Genomic DNA, 22,226 nt, shown 5'->3' with positions numbered 1-22,226 from the left:
TATGTATAGCTTCTTTAACTTTTCTGCCAGTATCCATATTTCTTACAGCCATGACAACATGTACACCATGCAAGGCAAAGACACGTGCAGTCTCAGTGCCAATACCACTTGATGCTCCTGAAATTGAAAGAATACTAGCAGTGAGATAACCAATATATTAATTTTAACCTTTTTCTCAAGTCACAGCAGTTGAAATAATCATTATCCTGCCAGAACGTGAACACCAAAAATGCCACAAAAAAAAAAAAAAAAGAAGAAGAGAGAGAGGCATGCAAATCATAGAAAAGTCAGAATTGCAATATCATTCTGGGTAAATAGAAAGAAAAAACCTAATTGATATAACCAAAATTAAATTAGAATACCTTTAAAATGGCAAAATTTGTTTTGGAAGTTTAAGTTTTAAGAGATATTGAAGAAAACATAATTACTTAGATAAGGGAGCATAGAAAGACAGGACTTGACATTAGCTACCTTTCCGAATATTCCAGTCCTGTAAGCCTTCCATTGGATAAGAACAACAAAGGATGTAGCAGTGGGAAAGGTTACCATTAGAAACGCTGTCCAACGTATATCAGAATCCTCAAACAGTTTTAAGTCTGTTTTAAAATTTTAGACAGAAGGAGATTAAATTCCAATCATTCCAAAAGACACCTTTTTTCTTTTCTTTTCTGATTCAGTAAATTCAACAACCTGGCAGCTAGAAGAAACAAACCCAAACGAAACCATTTATATAACACACCAAATTGTTGTAGAAGTTAAGGGTCGGAAATTTTTAGAGGGCACAATTCACTCAACAAAGTATTTTCATGAATTTGCTTTTTCAGAATTGAACAGTACAGCATATGCTCTGATGCTGCAATGGATACGACCATACTAAACCCAGATGCACCCAACAATCATCTATCATTATCACCCACTAAACCACAACAACTTTGTCCATAACTACAAATTAGTCACCAAAAATATCAAACTAATAAAAAGAAACCCTACTTCCCAAAGGGAGGTCAAGGGTTCGAGCATAAGTGGAGAGGCATGTGTGAGTAACAACTACGGAAAAAAAAAAAAAAAAAAAACTGTGGAATTTAAATAAGGAGATATACAAGGCATGTGACCTAGTGGTAGTTGAGAATTCAAGTCTCCCCAGGAGGAAAAAAATAAATATGGAAAATCCATAGATTGCTTCCTTCTACCATAACAACCCAGTTGCAAAACTGCACACAGTCTCATTTGAAACTGTTCCCCCACTATAGCATGATATATTATTCCATGAGATAGTAATCTGAAACTGAAGCTAATAACCTAAAATCAATACCCGTAACAATGAGAGGTCTATCATTCTTTTTTTTTATATCTTCCTCAAATTTTTGAATCAGAAAATATATGAACCATCACAAAATTAACAGAACACTTGTAGATTGATATTCGAACAATCCCATCAAATAATAATGAAGAATATGCATAAAATAATTAAATAGAAAAGGATAGAGAAAATAAAAGAAGAACCCAGATGAGAACAAAACCTGTAACAATGGCTGTGAGGCCAGTTCCATCAATTCCTTGTGTGACCTCCTCAGCAGTAGAGGAAGCTGAGAACCCAGATGGCCCTTTCCATCCAAAAATCCACATTTTTCTCTGATATTGATCACAAAACCCAACCAGGGTCTTCTTCTTGGTCAGTCAGTGTTCTACTCTACCAATGTTATACATATACATATGCTGCCATATATTTTTACGTGGGCATAGTCGATTATCGGTTTCTTCGTTGAAAATTGAAGGAGCTCCACACGTGTAAGGGCAAATCAACGATGATTTTTACTTCCGCTTGATCTACGCAAAGCCGTCGATTTCGTTCGTGAAAAATGAAAGTGCGTCAATTGATCGGAAGATCGAATCTCATAAATATTAATAATATTTTTTAAAAATGAAAATAAGAAAGAGGAGAAAAAAAAAATTGAAAACTAATCATTAATAAAACCTAAACGTTTTAAAATAGGACTTTTTTATAATTTTTTTGAAAAACAATACTAATTAAATGACCACGTAAAAAAAAAAAAAAAAAAAAAAAACTAAAGTTGGGCTTTTTGAGTGACTTGAGAATGTCTTTTTGAATCCATCAATTAGCATTAGATGATACAATCTCTCTTTTTAAAAGAGAAACTTTGGATCACTAAGTTCAACTCAATTCTTTAAATATAAAAAGGCATAGTGAAAAATTTAATAAAATAGTTTATTTCCTTCCATCTCAAACATAACATGATTAGGTATTAAGTATTCTTAACACTATGATTTTTATTTTTATTTTTTTTATGTTTTGTTTTCTCTCACTAATCCACCAAACATCATTAACACTATATATATATATATATATATATATATATATATATATATATATATTTTCTTAAAATAATAAATTTGTTATGCTTTTTCTTTTTTGTCCTCTTGCTACACCAAACATAGCTCATTTATTGACTTCGGTTTTTATCATTAGTTAATCCATGATACTAATCTACCCCATACAAGGGTTAAACCGAAGAAATTATGCATCATGGGAGGGATTAGTTGTAATACGCTAAATTGTAGGTAAAAAAAAAAAAAAAATTGCATTCATTTAAAATTCTCCCAAATTCATCAAACTATATTTCTTAGGCCATTGAGCCTAAATACAAATAACTTTAAGTACTTCAATCCAAATGATACCTTAGAATATGTTTATAAATTAGTCAAGGTAGAGTTCACCGGCAAATAAAGTCAAAATTGGCGCACGGAAGATAGGAGGTGATGTACCACAAACCGACCCACATTTATGCTATAACTAGTAACATCTGAACTCTTTTCAAGTGATTCTATGGATGCATAAAAATGTATATCCTTTTTGCGCACTAATTATTTTGGGAAAATTACATATAAATGGAGTCAAAGTTCTATATTTACTTAGAGGCTGAGTCAAAGTTTCATATTTCTCTAAAATGGATTGCTGAGGTGGCACATGGTTTTTTACTGTTTAGAAATTGTGGTGCCTAAAATACCCTTCCGCGAAGGTACTATTTTTTCTTCGAAGGTACTATTTTTTTGAACTGAAGGTACTACTTTTTGGTGTCCAGGTACCATGTTTTTTAAACACCCGCGAAGGTACTACTTTTTCTCTGAAGGTACTACTTTTTTGAACTGAAGGTACTACTTTTTTGTTAGGGAAGGGCATTTTAGGCACCACAATTTTCTAAACAGTAAAAAACCATGTGCCACCTCAGCAATCCATTTTAGAGAAATATGAAACTTTGACTCAGTCTCTAAGTAAATATGGAACTTTGACTCTATTTATATGTAATTTTCCCAATTATTTTCATCTCTCACGTGTGAATTCAGAGTTTCAAAGGGGTTTTTAGAACCAACCATCTCAGATGAGATAGATTATTGATGCAAGGTAAAATGTTAAAAAAGAACCCTTGAATTAATTTTTTTCCCCAAATTACCCTCTGGAATTATTTTGTGACAAAGAACCCTTTGATCAATGGACCAAACAGAGTACGAGCTTGCTTGAATTACCTTACCAATCAGATTGGTAGTCCAAAGAACTATGCATTCCTGTCCCTTATTATTTTCAAACACACCTTCTATGAGAGTAAGCTAAAACAACCATTGTAGACTGATGGAGCTCGTCCTCGACATAAGTTGTGGGGTAATTGACCTGTATGTTTGTGATGGGGAGCTCGTCCTTGACATAAGTTGTGGGGTAATTGACCTGTATGTTTGTGATGGGGGGAGCAGAGAGGTGTTCATATAGCAAAGGTGTTCATATAGCAAATATGCCGCTTGCAAAATTCAAGCCCCAAACCTTCTCGAAAGGAGAGATTATAGAAATCATACCATCCGAACTAGTGACGCTGTGAAGAGCTTTTTGCTGCATTATGGAATTTGAACTCTATAATGGTATAAAAAATAGGACTAACACACACAAACAGTTGCAGTAAACTTTAGAAATTATGACTACCTTAGCCATAAGCCGACGATAGTGAAACCTGATGGCCACTGATCCCAAAGGTAAAATTCATTCAATGAACTCAACAAAAGATTTAGATACACAAACACTACTTGCTCAATAATTTACACACATAATTAACATTCAGGTACCAAATCCACGATCCACATCACATTAAGATTTAAAAAAAAAAAAAAAGGGAAAGACACGGCTAATAGAAGGAAACTGAGTGATAGAAACACGGGAGAGGTAGGCATGTGGGCAAGCATCATCAAAGAAGAAAAACTCAGCTCCTGGACTTGAAGGGAATGGCTCTAATAACTATCTGGTGGTAGAGGGCAGCAAGAGCAGCTCCGATGAACGGTCCAACCCAGAAGATCCACTGAAACCATAAGAATTACAATCAACACTCATTCACCATCAAAGAAAAACAAAACATAAAACTTTTGTTGCGATTATTAATCAGAAGACTTACATGGTCATCCCATGCTTGGTCTTTGTTGTAGATGATGGCAGCACCAAGACTCCTAGCTGGGTTGATGCCAGTTCCTGTAATGGGGATGGTGGCCAAATGAACCAAGAACACTGCAAACCCAATTGGAAGAGGAGCCAAAATCTGCAAAACAAGACAAGTTTGAGCAACTCAAGATTAAAATCATAAAGTTTTTCATCACAAGCAGCCACAACCTTCAATGTTTTGCACAACCAAGTATCAATATTGAAAACTTGAGGTTTTTAGTTAATAACATTGTTAAGTACAAAGAAATCATAACAAATCAACTGTTCCCATGATTATTCAAATTGTCCAATTATGTTCAAATTATATATCAATAATTTACCTGTTGCAATGATCATTGTTTTTGACATAAAAAACTATAAAATAATAAAATAATAAAAAACAATGACTAAAAAAACAATCTAATAGGGACAACACAGGAAAAATATTTGGTGGTACTCTTCTGCTGCCACATACTACTAGAGTAGAAAGACACTATAAAATTTTCTATATAAGATAAAAGGAATTTGTTAAAATGAGAGTTACTGGAAAAAAAAAAAAATAAATAAAATTGTTAAAATGAGCATTGCGTAATTTTATCATTTTCAAAAATATCACTACCACCATCAGATTCGTGTAATACAAACAAATGGATTTTAAGAGAACTCACACATTTCTACCCACTGTAAAAATCCATTATCTTAACATGTACAAACTGATGTAACACTAGCATTTTTGAAGATGATATCAAAGTAATAATAAGCATATATCACTTGAATATAACATTATAACAAAGTAATAAACATCAATCACCCTTGAATTTAGAAGACAAAACTATATGTCTATGTCACGTAGATCACAAGTTTCGTATGAAGATGTAACGACCCTTCTTTTCCATGAAAGAGAAGAGAGAGGGGAATGTGACATTAGAGATGAAAGAAAGAGGGTGTTACACCCTCTAGCTATCAAAGTATATCAGCCCTCCACATTAACTCATCGCATTCTCTTACCACCTATGAACATAAAGTAATGTAACTTAGGTGAGAATGTTTATTGGCCTCTTTCCCTGTCAATATTAAGAAGGCGGTAACTTGAGCCAAACACTAAGTTACGTGATAACTCTCTATTTTAAAAGAAGTACCAATAGAAAAGTTCAGTCTATTTCTAACACTAACAACCACCAATAATTGTAGCCTAATGGTATCACATCTACCTTCTATAGCAGAAATTTGTCAAGAATAATTATAAATGTACTAAATGAAAATATATATATTAATCAATAATTAAGTTTCTGGATTTATTATTTTGATTTAAAATTATCTCTTATTACTATTGGCAAAACTCAAGAGGTCGCCCCACCGAAACAAATTTCTGGCTCCAGAGAAAGCCTAGAAAACATAATTAATAATCCACTAAAATGAAATTTGCAGATCATAAGAACTAAAGCTTAATAAGCTATTAAACAAAACCCATTAAGAAACAACAATTTCTACCATAAACCAGAAAAATCCATTACCAAGTGTCATGAAAAATCAATTATATTGTTCAAGCCAGACACAAAACATTAGTCAAAGCATCATAATGGACCCATATTAAGCAAATTTGTAAGACAACGATTTATGAATCTGAATCAAATAGAGAAGAACAAAGAATACATACAGGAACATGTGAGTCTCTGGCATTTCTCTTGGCATCAGTGGCAGAAAAGACAGTATAGACAAGGACAAAGGTGCCAACAATCTCAGCACCAAGACCATCACCCTTGGTGTAGCCATGGGCCACAACATTGGCCCCACCACCTTTCGTCTCATATAGGGTGTTCCCCTGGAGGCCCTTAACAACACCAGCACCACAGATGGCGCCAAGGCACTGCATCACTATGTAGAAGATAGACCTGGTTAGGGACAGCTTCCTTGCCAAGAACAGACCAAAGGTCACAGCTGGGTTGATATGCCCTCCTGTTGCAAAAAGCACATAGTAGATCAATATAATTGAGTTTTAGACCATAAGAAGCAAAGGGTCATCATGTCTAGAGAGTAGAGAGAAATTAGAACTCTAAAACCTTGGATAACTGAATCAAGGACAAGATGCAAGGAAAAAGTACCAAGATTATATCTTTTTCACTGTCCGCTCTGCACACTCCCCTGTTCAAGGTTCTCAAAACGCATCTACATAGTTTGTCAATCCCCGTTAAGAAATGGGGAGTGTGCCCCCACAAGCGTTAGACAATCCAGTAGGGTGTTCAAATCGGAAAATATCTAATCTCTCCTAAATTCTAAGGGTACATGTAGAATTTAAAGAGTACTTTTAGAGAACTTCAATTCTAATTTGTAACAGTAAATAAAGTTGTACAACTCTTCTAATACACACTATCCGTCTAATAGAACAAGGTCAGGTGATCCAATTAAGCATTTTATGCTATGGGTCATGTCCCAAAATTCCAATTACCTAAAAAAAACAAAAAAACAAAAAAATAAACACACACACACAGAAAGAGAGGGATTTGCTGCTAACCTGAGATACCAGCGGTGCAGTAGACAAGGGCAAAGATCATACCACCAAAGGCCCAAGCAATTCCTTGGATACCCACTGAGGCACATTTGTTGGGTGCTCTAGACACACCCATGACAGTCAAAACGGTTATGTATAAGAACAAGAAAGTGGCCATGAACTCTGCAATACCAGCTCTGTAAAAAGACCATGACTTTAGCTCTCCAGGCTCAAACAGAGGTGCTGGTGGAGGCTCCTTGTAGTCCTTGTCTGTCTGTGCAGAAGTACCCAATGGTTGCCTCTCTGGGTACTTGTTAGCTCCAAGCTTAACATCTTCTTCCTTACCCTCCATTTTCACTCAATAAGCTCTCTCTAGATCTCTCTCTCTCTCTAGAACTAGAAGCCCTTTCCTTTCAGCTCTAAAACCTAGAAGCGAAGTTGTAAATTATAAAGAACGGATGTGGTTGGGGTACTTTATAGGTGGAATGTCATTATTTGTGTTAGAGAGAGAAAGAGAGAGTTCTGGAAAATGCAGACTTGACGTGACCGTGAGATGTTTTTGAATGGCTCTAGTTGTTTGTTCTTATCTTCTAATTCTACTGAGTGACCACAATTATTTATAGCTTAATTTAGAAGCACTTTTGCATTTGATTAGATGTTCTGGGCCATCTGATTCAACTAATCATGAAATAAGAACGTTGAAAAAAAAATATTTAAATCGTTGGGTAAATCATAGCCACGGAAATGAAATACCATTGCAAAGCAAATCGAGTGGCTGAGAAAAGGTTATAGCCGTTTTTCTGACCGTTGGGAAAGTGACTGGCAAACTCTCGTGTCCCCTCTCAACAAATAATTCAGAAATTTCAGACTTTTTAGATATAACCATTTTTTTTTTTATTATTATTGAGCAGAAAATATTATAATTAAACTTAATACTGTACATCAAACTACTTTATTTATTTATTTTTATTTTTAGATAAGGTTGATACCTCAAATTTCTTTTGTAAGATAAATTTAATTTTTTTTTTAAATCCTATCAAGAAATACACATTATATATCATTCAACCAAACTTTTTACTATAAAACATATAAAAGAAGATATCACTAGATAAAATCTTAAATTATTCTTCAATTCACAGTAAATATACTTTCTTAAAGCAATACCGAGTAGTGATTTTTCAATTGTAAAAGAAACCTATAAATTGAAAAAAGACCAAGTTTAATTTTTTTTTTTAATTATGAAAAAAGACTCTTGGAAGTTCGAATCCTATTTCTACTAGTTAGGGTCCAAACTTTGCATTATAATCAAATGGTACTATGATTTAACTATAACAACTAAAATCATTTCCGTGTAACTGTTTGAGTCTTTGGGCTCCTGTCTCCCATCCTGTATGGTTTGTTTGGGTCAAAGGTCACTCCTGTACAGTTCCCTTTATATATATATATATTAGCTTTATTTTTCAAAAAAAAAAAAACTAAAATCATTTCCTCCCGTCCTGTGTGGTTTGTTTGGGCCAAAGGCCACTCCTGTACAGTTCCCTTTATGTGTGTATATATATATATATATATATTAGCTTCATTTAAAAAAAAAAAAAAAAAAAAAAAATTTCCTTTCCAATATGCCATTAGATTGCATGATCAATAACAATATATAGAAGTGGGATTCATATGATTTGTCCCCTTCATAGTAATCTTGTTGTTTTATGTTTATATTAAAAAGGGGTAACCAATCATGCTTGACAACTCATTCTCATCGGATGCCCATTTGGCTTTGTGCCTTTAATCACATGCACCCATTAGGTCCCACTCCACCTGCACCCGGGGCCCACAATGCCAACCCATCTTGACAATGGAATACAACAAAAATTCCAAACCATCGGAGGTTCCGTTCCACTCCCAAACACCTCACCATCAACCGCCCAATCCTCATCCCTCGGTCCATGTGGCATCAATCTGATGTCACAACTTCTATTTTCTACCGTGCTCCCCACCCTCAGCAGTGAAGCTGACCAACGGACCAATTTTGATTTTTCTAACACGTGGCACCAACCCATAAGAGAGATGCATTTTACTTCAAACCAAAGTTCCATTGAAAGCAAAATTGCATTATCAATGAGATACATGACATCTACCTACTTTTTTTATGCTTTCATTTTCTTTAAATTTTTTTATTTAAAAGGTAAAATTAAGAAGTGTAAGATCAGTATTGAAATAATTATGAGATTTAACACCACAATTGTGCAATTTCATATTCTGTCTGAAAAAAAAATGAAATGTAGCTGTATAATCCATAATGAAGATTTTGTGTTCTGGCCCTTTTTTATTTTTTTTATTATATATATATATATATATATATATATATATATATGTAGATTGTGTGTATCAAGTGATGGCTTAATCATGGCATAGTTGAATTTGATATAAATTTAAGTAACTAAGAACAGCTCACTTGTTAGTTCTATATTATATCATGACTCATGAGTGTGGAAATTACAATTCTTCAATTCTCTTGGAACTGTTTGGTTACAAAGATACCTGGATGCGTACAGAAACACAAGTTGGTGATGCTTGGTGGCAATGTTATATCCAGATCTGTAACAACCAACATTGTCCTTGTCATTGAAAAGATAAGAACATCCCAAATTGTAAAGAACGCATGATGACTTTGATTGAAATTTAAAAATGAGAAAATGAGTGCTGAGCATTTTGAGCAGCTAAAGTTTCAACACGGCACTTGTAAATTCAGACCTTTTTAAAAGAGCATTCACCATTTAGTAAAAAGTCAAGTCTTCATTCATGACTTGAAACACTGATTCTCTGAAAGAAAAATTTTCTTTGGAAGTAATATTCTATTGCAAATTATTAAACTAATGTTCCCTTTGTTTATTTTACAATGAAATGAACTGAGTAAAATATCTATATACCGTTTGATAACTCAATTATATATATATATATATAATTGAGTTATCAAACAGTATATAGCACATTTGCTACCAAATAGCAATAAAATACTACCTTAGGCATTCTAAAACATCAGACATCTGAAAGTATTTTCTAGGGGGCAAACGTAAAGGGCAAGGTAACAGTATACACTGAGAAATGTACAAGGGCCAAACATGAAACACCTATACATATACCTACACATGCACACATATAAATACACATTGCTCTTAATAAATAATCAACACTGGGTTAATCTAAGCCCATTAAGGGCTAATGTAACATTTCCAATTTCTGCTAGGCATTGATAGACTGGTGCTTTACCAGGACCATTGATGATGATCTACCGTGTATTAACAAATACCACAAAATTACAAGAAGCTGCATTATTTTTCTTCATTTGATTCTTCAGATGATTGGAGATGGATATGAGGGCACACTCTTTCTGGTTCTCCTCTTGTCCAGAGAATTTTAAGATCGCCTCTCTTACTTCCCAATGCCAAAAAGGTTCCTGCATTTATGCGTGAAAAATCAATGACAAGATAATTGCAACATATAACGCCATTTTGTATCCAAAAATATTTCATTTGCTTATTGCAGTGAAAATTACCGAGTGTGAATGGGACGATGTAAAGAAGTGCCGGTTGGCCATGACCGTCCATCAGGTTCAATGCAACGTATGTTATAAGAAGACCTGCCATGGATTTGAAAAATCATAGAGTATTTTGACATTGCAAAATTTTAAATATACTAAGAAAAGAAAAACCATGGTAATGCAAATATGACCAATAGTATTAAGTTCTTTTTACTTCTTAACCTTCTTTCATTGTTAACTAGAAAGAGAAAGGAGATCGGTATTATTATTTTACCTAATCCATAAGCAAGCATTGCCCACAAAAAGTATCCAGCACGAAGATTCTTCTTTGCCAGCCAATCGTACCTGCAAAGACAATTTATGTTATTAACTAAATTGAACTTATTAGTCGGAATAGATCAGATATTGATTTTCAACTCATTTGGTGCGTGCCAAATTACAATTAGCTGTTCTGTTGCTAAATGAGAGAAAATAATTCTTACTAACAGCTGATCTAGTACAAAAGGTAAAAAGTTGTTATAATTTCAAGTCCAGGAATATTGGTTGTCACGTTTTTGGAGATCTAGGTTTGTTACTGAAATCATAATGGTATTATTAACTTTTCAAGTTAAATATTTTATGAGTAACATTATCCTGAAAGACTGAATAGTTAGAGAACTCTCAATTTGTTAGTAACATCTTTCCCTGAAAAGCAAACAATTTTTTTTAATTTTAAATCAGCCGAATTTGGCAAACCACAACTATTGCTACAAGAAACACCAAAGTATATTATCTGAGCTCAAGCACGGGTAAAATAAAGCACCAATAGAAAGGAAACTCTCAAACAAAGACAAGTCTGCAGATGTCTAACCTAAGTGAAAATGCTATTAATAATCCTGGCAAGATAATGTCACCAAATCCTATGATGCTGTAACCACCCCATGGATCATACATCCGTGGAATCTTCAAAAGCATTGGAATACCATCCTCTCCACTTTTATCACCACGAGCTACCTATAATGATATAAGCAATCCAAATTAATATTTTAGCAATCAAAGCGTAAATATCCTGAAACATTAAGTTATAATCAAATATGATGATAAAGTAATGTGTGAAAGATTACTTACCACAATCATCACACTTTCATGGAACAACTTCGTTGAAACAAACACCCAAAATATATCATACAGAAAAGCACAACTGAGAAGAACTGTCCCCACCTGATTTACAAAAGCACTCGACATCATGTCAGAAAATATATACTAAATATTAAAGGATGCTATTGTTTTGAAATGCATTCCATTTATAATTTTGCAGTCTTGACACTAAGTTGTTCTGTTCAACAATTCATACCAATTAAAGCATTAATAAATTAGGCATGTTCATAGGATTTCCATGAAATTAAGAATAATGAATGCCTTGCGTTTCTTCTCGAATAACCAAGCTTGTTAATCAACTAAGCTTGTTCACAAACCAATTCTTGAAGGAAACAAACAAGAACTTTTGCAACATTGGACGACTTTTGTGCTTCCTTTTCCCATCTGGTTTCACAAGAAACTGGTGTGGTCCAACATAATTCAGTTATGGACCTACGTCATTTTCTTAGTTGACTTTGGTGTTTAAAATCAACATCTAAATAGGTGGATAAAATGGTAAGAGACTAAATGGCATTAAACCACCCATCCGACGACCCTAAAGGGAGGACAATAACAATTTTCCAGACAAGGAGGGAGAGCATTGTAATTGTCAGACATCTAATTGATCAATGCAATTTACCCAACTTTAAAAACCCCGGCCAAATCCATTCCATCATAATAGCATTCATTCCAATTTGTAGTTATTTTTTATTATATCTTCATAATACTTGCGACATGTAGGAGCTTATGTCCAGACTCTAGGAGGACATTAGTAAACACAGTAGCATTATCATTGACATTATTATTTCTAGTGGCTTACCAAACAAATAGCCCTCAAAATTACAAACCACGATAGCATTTTCTCAAGGTAATGCGTAATGAACTCGAGATGTGTGAGGTTTAACCCTTACACTCCGTCATAGATTGCATTGAACATACTTTAAAATGAGATATCCATGGAAGTTTGAGATTAGCTGCAAATTAGAAATGAGCACATGTAACCTTGAGGCCAAAGCCTTGCATTCCTATATATATTGATGTATAAAGCATTAAGCATAAGCGTGCATGGAAGAACACCCACTCAATTTTGTAGATAATGTCCTCCACTGAAGTCCATCGAAGGAACATGTGAGTATAATGGAACACAAACGTGGGATTTTCAATATCTTCCCGAACAACTTTATATCACGACCATAATTTAAAACCCAACGGATCCAAGAAATGGCTAAGGCAAGCCTAACGTAGAGACATTTCCAAAAGATAGCAAAATGAGTTTGAATCATTACCTTTAGATTAGGTACACGTACAATTTGAAGAACTGTAATTATCAGTGCAATTCCCTGATTCAAGAATAAGTAGAAGATAACATCAATAGTTGAACTTTTCCATAATTTAGAACAAGGCTGTGACATGTGCTCAAGTCCCAGTCATTACTTGGTGAAGTGATAAAAATTCATATTGCCAAGCATGAGAGGTTCCGATCTCAGGGAAGGCAGTCATTTTGTGCAATTAATGCCAAAGGACAGGTCTGTACCCACTCCACCCCTCCCACACCCTTGATAGCAAGAACCAATACTACGTAATGCCTTTTTCTTGCTAAGCCGCATATTAAACATCCATTTAATATAAGATAGGTAGCAACATGCAGAAAAAGGATGTACAACTGATCAGGGAGCCCCTCACATGGGGAATTCCCTTAAACATATAATGATACAAGGAAATGAAAAGATAGCACATGCAACATTTACAAACAAAGGTGAGAGTCATGAGACAATGGGCAAGTTGTTGCTTTAGGTATCTGCCTTAACATTTTAGTTTACAGAAAGAAACAAATAAGAAAAAAGGAATTCAATTAGGAAAATTCCCAAACATATGATCTACCATATTCTTCCCAAAATAAATTGAATACACACAGAATATCTGCCCCAATACTACTACTCGAAACAAAGGTGAGAGTCACCAGAAAATGGGCAAGTTGTTTCTTTAAACTGATTTTTGAATTGAATTTTCTCTAATTCCAATTCCAAATCACCAATTCCATGCTTCCGAACATCGCATCAGAGTATTTAACTCAAGCGGGGCCAAAAGATATGGTACATCATATAAAAAAGTTCGAATTTAGAATAATGACAGATTTTGGTCTCAAATGATGATATTTGTCCAAAATTGTCATTTATATTATTTTTTACATTAAAACACTACCCACATTCTAAAACTAGAATTGCAACACTGCACAGAAAAACTTTTGGCTCCACTGCCTTTTAACCCTTATTGACTTCTTGCATGAGCTCAACATATGACTGTTGGTCGTTACTAAAAAAGCAACTACATCCATTAAATGGGGAAGAAAAGTGAGGAGATGTAAATAATTTGTTAATAAAATAATTAGAAAACAACCAAAAAAAAAAAAAAAAATATTGCTATGGAAATAAATAAAAATGTTTATCCTTACAAGTACATCTTGACCAATCCAAGCAAAGGAAGCATTTCGATAAACTGCCCAAACAACTGCGAAAGTTATGCAGAATGGAGAAACAGCCAAAGTAAGATACGAGACGGCTCCAAAAAAATGTACTTTGATGAATGATTCTCCAGCATGTTTGAACCACCTGAACGAGTATGTGGTCAGTTAGTTCTAGAACTTCAACATGCAGGAAACAAATATTTTAGCCATACGAAGACTTTAAATTGACAAACAGTTTGAAAGGAATTTTAGCAGCAAGTATACACAAAGACATGCATGGACACAAACTTGCACCAATTTCCATTTTTTTGTTACTGTGAATGAAACATGACATTCTCATATCACTAGTCTTTAACATAAGGGTGAAAGTTTCCAACCATTGCACCATTCATAACAATAGAAATTATGGATTGAAAGATATGTAAAGTACAGCAGAATGTTCCACAGAAAGCTTGCCAGAAAGTAGCATCAAACAGAACCTGTTCATCAAGGTCTAGAAGCATTCATCAGCTACAAGCCTACAATTACATAATAACTCAATAAAGTTTCTCAGATGTCATACTAGAAGTTAGAACAACAAACACTTAAAAGTGTTGGAGGTTTAGGGTTTAGACTTGAAACCTTGACCTAGGGCTTGGGATTTAAGACCCAAAGCCACTAGGACAAAGGTATAAGAGTAAAATGAAACAACTATCTTCAACTCAAATCATTTAGCATTGGTAAAACTACAGATTGCACTACAAATTGCCAGTAATAGCCTTAGAAAGAAATATAATACCTACTATTATTAGTTTCAAAATTTTGACTTTTATTATTTACAATTATAAGATTATATTGTAACAAATTATCATCTGTATTACTTGTTAACATATTTATTATTACCTTATCAGTGAATATTAGCAATATATAGTGTTTTTGTGTGCAAGTGGAATGAGGCAAAGAAGAAGAAGATGATGATGATGATGCTAATATAGTGTTTTTCTATTGAACTGGTTCAAGGCAAGGAAAATGATGACGATACAGTGTCCTTCTGTATGAAAATTAGACTTGTTCTTTTTCCTTGCTATAGATAGCAATCATAGCACTAGTGTTAAAAGCACAACTCTCCACTCAATTAACCTCATCCCATCTATTTGGGGTTGACTAAATGAATCATATAAAGGATTTCCACTTTATAGAGTGCAGAATTCAATAAAACATATGCATTGGAAGATGATTATCTTATAAAGGATTTGGGGCTGACTAAATGAATCATATAAAGGATTTCCACTTTATAGAGTGCATAATTCAATAAAAAATACGCATTTAAAGATGATTATCTTTAAAAGAAAATCAAGAACCTAAACAAACCCAAGCTCAAAACTTGGTTGTAGTAGGTATATGAAAAAGAATTTTCAGTTTGCTTTCTCACAGAGAAAGAAAAGCTTATGAAGAGATTGAAATTAAGGAATGTAACAAAGACTGACAGGATTCTGAATATATATATATATATATATATATATTTTATTATACATATTCCCCTGCATTACCATGTCCATATTACATAATTCTGCTTGCCATATTTATGTAATATAATTACGTGTATGCTCTTTTTTCATGAACTATTTATTTGAACCTTTCAACCACACCCGCATGAGAGTGATATTACACAGTTGTATAGCATGTGTAGCAGGCTAGCAGCAATAAATGTAGTAACATTCAAGTTGTCACCGAAATTCTGGAAGCTTACGCAATGTTTCTGCAAATATCTTAGAAGCATAGCATTTGCAAATGAAGCTTACAGTCACAGCAAAAAGCAGTCATAAAATTGTTGATAAATCTATAGCTTGCAGCAATCAAGTGATAAACAATCCTTAGATAATGGAGAGGTGTTGTACATTTGAAGCTGTTTTGGTGTACATATGCATACTTTTCACACCATGGCAAAAAACAACAAGAGAAAGTCATTATACCTTGATAATAAGGCAACCAAGCAAGTTTGCAAACCCTGCAAGTACAAGATACCAAAAATCAGAATTTGTTTCAAGAAACAGCACCCAATATGTTCAAATTCAAATACAATGGCTTCATTTTCCATAAAAAGTGAGTTTAAACGAAGACATGTTAAACTAAAATTAAAGAATTTAGTGTATACAAAGTATAATATGCAAGTTCATACGTATTTACATAAGTACATATGCACTCTTTGCATACATCAACCATAATGGAAAGGAATGACTCACACCTCGACACCACCAACGCAAAATAGCACCACCAAAAGTTCAACGAACCAGAATGACATTAGTTTGTAAAGTATAACCAAGAAGCATGAAGCAATAACAACAAAAAAGACTGCTGATGTTGTGTTGATGTCGACTACACCACTAGAGCCCAAGCTTTCGCTGTTCAAAAGTTCATCTGAACCATCCTACAATAGCAACCTCAATTCATAGATTAGCAAACATTCATAACCTGTAACGAAAAACAAAAATTACTTTAGGAAAAAAACGTATTAATCAGCTGAGATTAGCAAAAGATGACCTTCAATAGCTTGTCCTGTTCACTAGCTGCTTCTCTGGCAGACCAGGCTGACCAGTAAGATGCACACAATATGGTACCAGCTGCCATCAGCCATAGAAAAACTTCGGCTATGTCAACTACTGGTCGCCGTGGAGAGTATAACTGCACCGACACTGTGGAAAGGTCTAGAACCATCAGAACTTGTAACGATAAAAGAAATAGTGAAAAATAAAAAAATGCAACAGAGGATGAGAATCAAATTGGGGAAATTGTTGGTTTTTAAGAATGGTAGAATAAAAAAAACACCAATTTAAACTTGATCAAATCAAGCAAAAAGAACGTGATGTCATTTTCTTCTTGAAATTACTTAGAACACAAAGACAACACTAATAACTAGAACTCGCTTTCTCTCTCTTGAGCACTTAAACTCTATGCAATTTTTAGAATGAGCAAAATGCAAATGACTTGGACAAACTGTATTTTGCAGAGTTCATTTCAGGCATCTAATCACATTGACAGTTTGACACTGTCTCTTTGCTCTAAAGGAATCGTTATCTCCTTCGCTCAAAATTTGCACAAACTCTGTTATTTCCAGACATTTGTACTGCTCATAACTTCAAATTGCAACTATTCGTGGATTTTGTAGCCACAATCTCATTTGACCTGTTGTACCACTAAGCATTTAGCTTGAATGGCATCTCCTCTCAAAAAAGCAGTTGAGGCTTTGAGCCTACATTGGGGTAATGGTGGGTGAGTCTGTGATGTCTGGTGTCTTACCTACCAAAGAAAAAAACAAAGAATCTCATTTGAATTGTCATTAGCATTCACACACGTCTTCTTTTTTCAGATGTGGAAAATGAACATATTTGTCCTTCCGCTCTTTCAGATATAGTCATTTGGTTGCCATTCACATACTGAATACAAGGAATAGTTATGTCCTCATTATGATGAACCCAAGATGAGTCTTCCGTGGTTAAACCATAACAGCAATGGCAGAATGGACAATTATGTCAACTTGTTCCAACAGAAATTCACTAGCTGCTAATATTTTTTCATGCAGTAAGGAGGTGAGCCGTGAAGACAAACACGACATTACTCTTGGGACCAAAATTTTATTTTCCTTTGTAATTATGCAGGATATTGACTTACCTGATGAACTATTCGTCAGCATTTTTTCCAAGCTAGCACCAGCATCTTGTGGAAGCATGACAGCGGGTATATCTATATCTAGATCAGTTTCATCAGGCTCACAAACCATCTTGTAAAGTTCTGCAGGGGAAACAAACAAGTTTGATATAGAATAAATTAATAGTGTCGCATCTCAACCATCAGCAATGTATCAAACCTTTATGGTTCCTACTGTCACAGAAACTTGTAACTGAAACACTTTTAGCCACATGATTACAAGTGAATGAATATCTGAAAACAGGTCTTCCATTTGTGTCAATGAGAAATGACATTTAACAAAACAACTCATAATAAATATGAATTTTTAGTGTAATAGCACAATCATGTCAAATATATATACAAGTACTGAACCACAACACAAAGAAAATGAAAAGCATCATCGAACAAAAGAGAGGAATAACGTCCATCAGTTGTCAGAAATTCTTGTGAAATAATAAAACACAATTAAATTATGCTTTCTCAACACCCCTCTGATTGGAATTCTGTTTCCGAATTTAATAATATGACAACCACATCACATGCTAGGAGTCAAAGTGTTAATTTCCTAACAAGCAAAATAATCCCCTATTCAAGGAATCGATACACAAAAAAGAAAAAATTACTTCTCCAGTTTCAGCAACTCTAAAAAAACTGTGGAGGAATAATATTTTAAGAAATGCATGTTTTGAGCCCACCAATCTTGAGTAGTAATTTAGCAACAAACTCTAGCCAACACTAATAGTTAACTATTCCCGTAGAATTGTCTAAAGAATCCACATTGAACTAATGTCTCATTTTGTAAAGCACAAATACTTCTGCAAAGAAGAACCATACATGTATCATATTCGTATCAACTACCGATACTCGTTGAATACTTGTAGTACTTGTCTGGAACTTTGGTCGAGTTTTTATATTGTAATTGTAGATATATCTAAAAACAGTTACATTAATCCTATTTTGCTATTCAGCATTATTTCAGATCACAACTTCAACAATCTTCCTCAAAGATGATTCATCTTTGTTGCACAAGACCGACCTAAGTTTCTCCCATTTTACCTTCAATAGTTGCTAGTTTCACCACCTCATGAATATTCATTCTAATACTGTTCTTCCTTGTATTACCTTGCATCTCTCTCAACATCTACATTTCAACCACACTCATTTCTTGAACACGTTTCTTGACCAGCCAAAATATAATAATTTATTTTATAGAATTTATCAAAGTAAAAGTATACATTTAATTACAATATTCCAGCAGCACTCCTCCACCTAATTCGCCTTAGTTAATACCATGAGCAACATTATCTCCAATTTCTGCTTCTTTGTGAATAATCAGGCCTAGGTAACCAGAATGATTGTCTTTCAGTATCTCTTGCAAGTCTTGACCCTTAATTTTTATTACATCACCATATGGGTTCCATAATTTAGCTAAGATTACATCCCCACATTTTTTTTTTTCGTAATTACAGATAACAATGTGAAGCAGCATTATACCACAAGAAATTGGTTACCGCATAGTGTCTCACATCTTCTATCATCCTCCAAATGGTGATAATTTTCCCTCGCATTTCATTTGATTCAATAATTCATAAAAGTCACTCAATTATGTGGAACATATGGCATATTGGACAGTCAAGTGGTATGTATCTGTTTCAAAAAATTCAATTTGTAGATCTATGCTGAAAGCTCACTTGTAAAATGGAGCGGGAGCACCTCCCCTCCAATTCTTTTTTTAAAATATAAAGAAAATGTGAAGCAGCAATACAATGAGAAAGTGGTTGTAGAAACAAAGCCTTCTAAATTATCAAATGAATCAAATATCAAAAACAAATATGCAATTACCTTTCTGATTATTTATAATGAGGACTGCTGAAGCACCAGCAGCTTGTGCAATATTTGTCTTGGTTGTGAATTTGCAGTTACCTCGGTCCACCATGATGATATCTCCAGCTAGCTAACAAATTCGAAATTATGAACCCATTGTCATCAATTAATTCATCATAATTCGCAATTCTCCAATCTATAAAATGTACTAACATCTGTAGCATATATGTACGGGATAGAAAACCTTTCTCTTTAGTGGACTGCAACAATCACGAGGGTCTGAAAGTGCCAAGTGAGTTTGGTTTGCATTTTTCTCCTTCGATACAATGGTAGTTCCAAATCTAGCCCCAACACCAACAAATTCAGCATCCTCTATTCCATCAATCCAAGTTTGAACTTTTACCTAACAAGACAGTGGTATATTGATACTCGAGCCAATGAAAAGCTATACAATAAAAACCTAAGAAATAAGCTGCAGAAGTAAGCAAATCCATACTTCCAACTTCGGTAGAAACCAGATAACACCATAGCAATCAATAACCAGCACACAAATTATTATTTTTTAAATTAAAATAAATAATAAATAAAAGGAGTTACTCCAAAACATCACTAAAAGTTAAAACAAAAATAGAATAACAGGGACAGGAACGCAATTATGTTGAAAAAAGTAGGCAACTTTCATCACTATCCACTATACCAACTTTAGATCGTTCTCAAATGAAATTTCCTGAAAGATCACTACAAATTCACAGTTCATCTATATATGCGTAAAAGTAGAATAAAATGTAAAGTGCAGAAAAGTAAAGGAAACGTAATTGCCAGCTAAGAAATTAAAAAGAAAAACACAAACCAATTGCAAAACTAAAAAATTCGATTAGGTTGTCCAAGATTGGGAAGGAAGGTAGTACAGGCATACAGCGTGAGGAGCTTTACAAAATATTACACTATATTTGATATACAGTTTTGAGTAAATAGGAAAACAAACGTGAAACAACCCAAACCCAACTAAAAAAAGAAAGAAAAAAAAAAAAGAAAAAAAAAAAAGAAAAAGAAAAGAGGATTAATCAACTCCTAGTACACATTAACATCAAGGAAATAAGATAAAACTCCCGTGATTATTTTTCTTTCACAGCCAAAATGCCAAAAACATAGAACCCTGAGTATGAGGGTGTGTACATGTATAGATATACACAACCGTATAACAAAACAAAGAAGACCCAGTTGGAAAATCGCAGAAAAAACAACTGGGACGAAGATGAAATGAGCATTAGATGTACCAGCACGAAATTGTTCTCGCAACCAGGCTTCTTTGGAGCCGAATCGTCGTCATGAACGATATCTCCAGCTGTCACAGTAGCAGGATAGTTGAGGATGAGTACAACCACTGCACAGATACACAAAGCGCAGCGAACTCTCTGTAATTCCATGAGGTTTCTGAAGTCTGATGCTTCTTCTTCACTGCATCCGAACCTCTGATGTTTAGAGAGAGAGAAACTTCTAGAGAGAGAAAGAGAGAACCAAAAACAGTTCCGCAAAAAGGGGTTTCTCTGTGCTCAAAACTGATTTTTAATAGATAAAGAAAAAAAAATGAAGAATGGATCTACTATGGGTTTGATTGGGGGAGGTAGTGTTGCAGAGATGAGAGATGACATTTACCGAATACAGAGTGAAGATAACATGACGTCGTTTTGAAACCGTTTCGGTTTTGGCTTTTGAAGAATGCCGAAAACGACATCGTGTCGATGGTTAGTTTTCTTGTGGTTATCAAAATTACCTTTGGACGGTTTGACTACCAAGTCAAACGAATCAAAATCCAAAGACGTCTGATTTTATTAAGTTAAGTTCTTTTACTTTTCTTGTGTATGTAAAATAATAGAATTATGAAAAAAAAAAAAAAAGTAAATGCTTGGATTGAGAAAAAGAGAGAAGGAGAGAGATTTGTGGGTGGAAGAAGTGAAAAAATAATAATAATAATAATAATAAAAATAAGAGAGAAGAAAACTCTATCGGTAGTTAACTAGCTAATGGCATTCCACTTTATTAGAAAAAGAAAGGAGGGAGGGATGTTTTTACGTTCAAAAAAGCTCCTTTTATATATAAAAAAAGGTATTTGAAAATATATATCTACATATATATATATATCCAATAACACTTTTCTTACTTTCTACTTTTTGAGATTTCTTAAAGGGGCTATACTTCTCATTTCTCCAATGGTAAGGAAAATTTTAATATGTTTATAGTTTGTTTTAGAAAAGGAAAAATGAGAAAAATAAATTCATGACAACAACAGGTTCCCCTTTATATAAAAAAAATACAGATTTATTATTTAATGGTTGACCAACAACAACTACTAATTTTTGCCCGTAATAAGATATTCTCTGCATACGTATTTGAAGATTGGGAAAATGACACTTACTGCTTTTTAAACAACTAATAATGGTACTCACTTTTTTGCTTGTGTGTGTGTAAGTATAAGCGAGCATGCATCACTTTTTTCCTACTTGTTATCAAGGAATACAGGGAGGTAAAGAAAAATATGAAGAAAAATAAAGGACAAATATTGACTTTAATTTAATTTTGTATACATACATATATGTGTGTGTGTGTGTGTGTTTATATATATAGTTTTATGTTTAATCGAACGGGGCAAAGCATAAAA

The 22,226-nt window shown here is 33.9% G+C and overlaps 3 protein-coding genes across 3 annotated transcripts in view; all 3 read right to left on the bottom strand.

Annotated features, from left to right (window-relative positions):
• The window catches only part of LOC132282393 (short-chain dehydrogenase TIC 32, chloroplastic-like), a 9,083-nt gene extending 7,350 nt beyond the window's left edge, over nucleotides 1-1,733 (bottom strand). The window contains exons 1-2 of the mRNA XM_059784062.1: nucleotides 1,521-1,733; nucleotides 1-117 (exon numbers count right to left, since the gene is read on the bottom strand). The exon at nucleotides 1-117 is cut by the window's left edge and continues 115 nt beyond it. Of these exons, the coding sequence (XP_059640045.1) occupies nucleotides 1-117; nucleotides 1,521-1,626 (223 nt within the window). The 5' untranslated portion in view covers nucleotides 1,627-1,733. The remainder of the gene's footprint in view (nucleotides 118-1,520) is intronic.
• A 2,294-nt stretch (nucleotides 1,734-4,027) lies between these two features.
• Nucleotides 4,028-7,511, bottom strand: LOC132282283 (aquaporin PIP1-3). The gene is made up of 4 exons (XM_059783896.1): nucleotides 6,987-7,511; nucleotides 6,132-6,430; nucleotides 4,452-4,592; nucleotides 4,028-4,358 (listed from the first exon to the last, which is right to left on the bottom strand). Exons 1-4 carry the CDS (start codon nucleotides 7,312-7,314, stop codon nucleotides 4,263-4,265), a joined length of 864 nt encoding a protein of 287 aa, XP_059639879.1. The 5' UTR covers nucleotides 7,315-7,511; the 3' UTR covers nucleotides 4,028-4,262.
• Nucleotides 7,512-10,002: 2,491 nt separating this feature from the next.
• Nucleotides 10,003-21,228, bottom strand: LOC132283816 (signal peptide peptidase-like 2). Its single transcript, XM_059785842.1, has 14 exons — nucleotides 20,845-21,228; nucleotides 19,812-19,970; nucleotides 19,586-19,697; nucleotides 17,726-17,845; nucleotides 16,598-16,749; nucleotides 16,302-16,484; nucleotides 16,030-16,064; nucleotides 14,066-14,222; nucleotides 12,900-12,953; nucleotides 11,605-11,697; nucleotides 11,348-11,490; nucleotides 10,772-10,842; nucleotides 10,513-10,596; nucleotides 10,003-10,413 (listed from the first exon to the last, which is right to left on the bottom strand). The coding sequence occupies exons 1-14, from the start codon at nucleotides 20,992-20,994 to the stop codon at nucleotides 10,289-10,291; spliced, it is 1,638 nt and encodes a 545-aa protein (XP_059641825.1). The 5' UTR covers nucleotides 20,995-21,228; the 3' UTR covers nucleotides 10,003-10,288.
• Nucleotides 21,229-22,226: the final 998 nt, after the last annotated feature.

Source organism: Cornus florida, unplaced genomic scaffold (assembly GCF_030987335.1).
Source record: "Cornus florida cultivar Cherokee Brave unplaced genomic scaffold, ASM3098733v1 CherokeeBrave_3.0.0_Hap2_Chr11, whole genome shotgun sequence".
In the NCBI taxonomy this organism is placed as follows: Eukaryota; Viridiplantae; Streptophyta; class Magnoliopsida; order Cornales; family Cornaceae; genus Cornus; species Cornus florida.
Note: the sequence above shows the minus strand (reverse complement) of the source record. Positions and strands in the feature narration are given on the sequence as shown.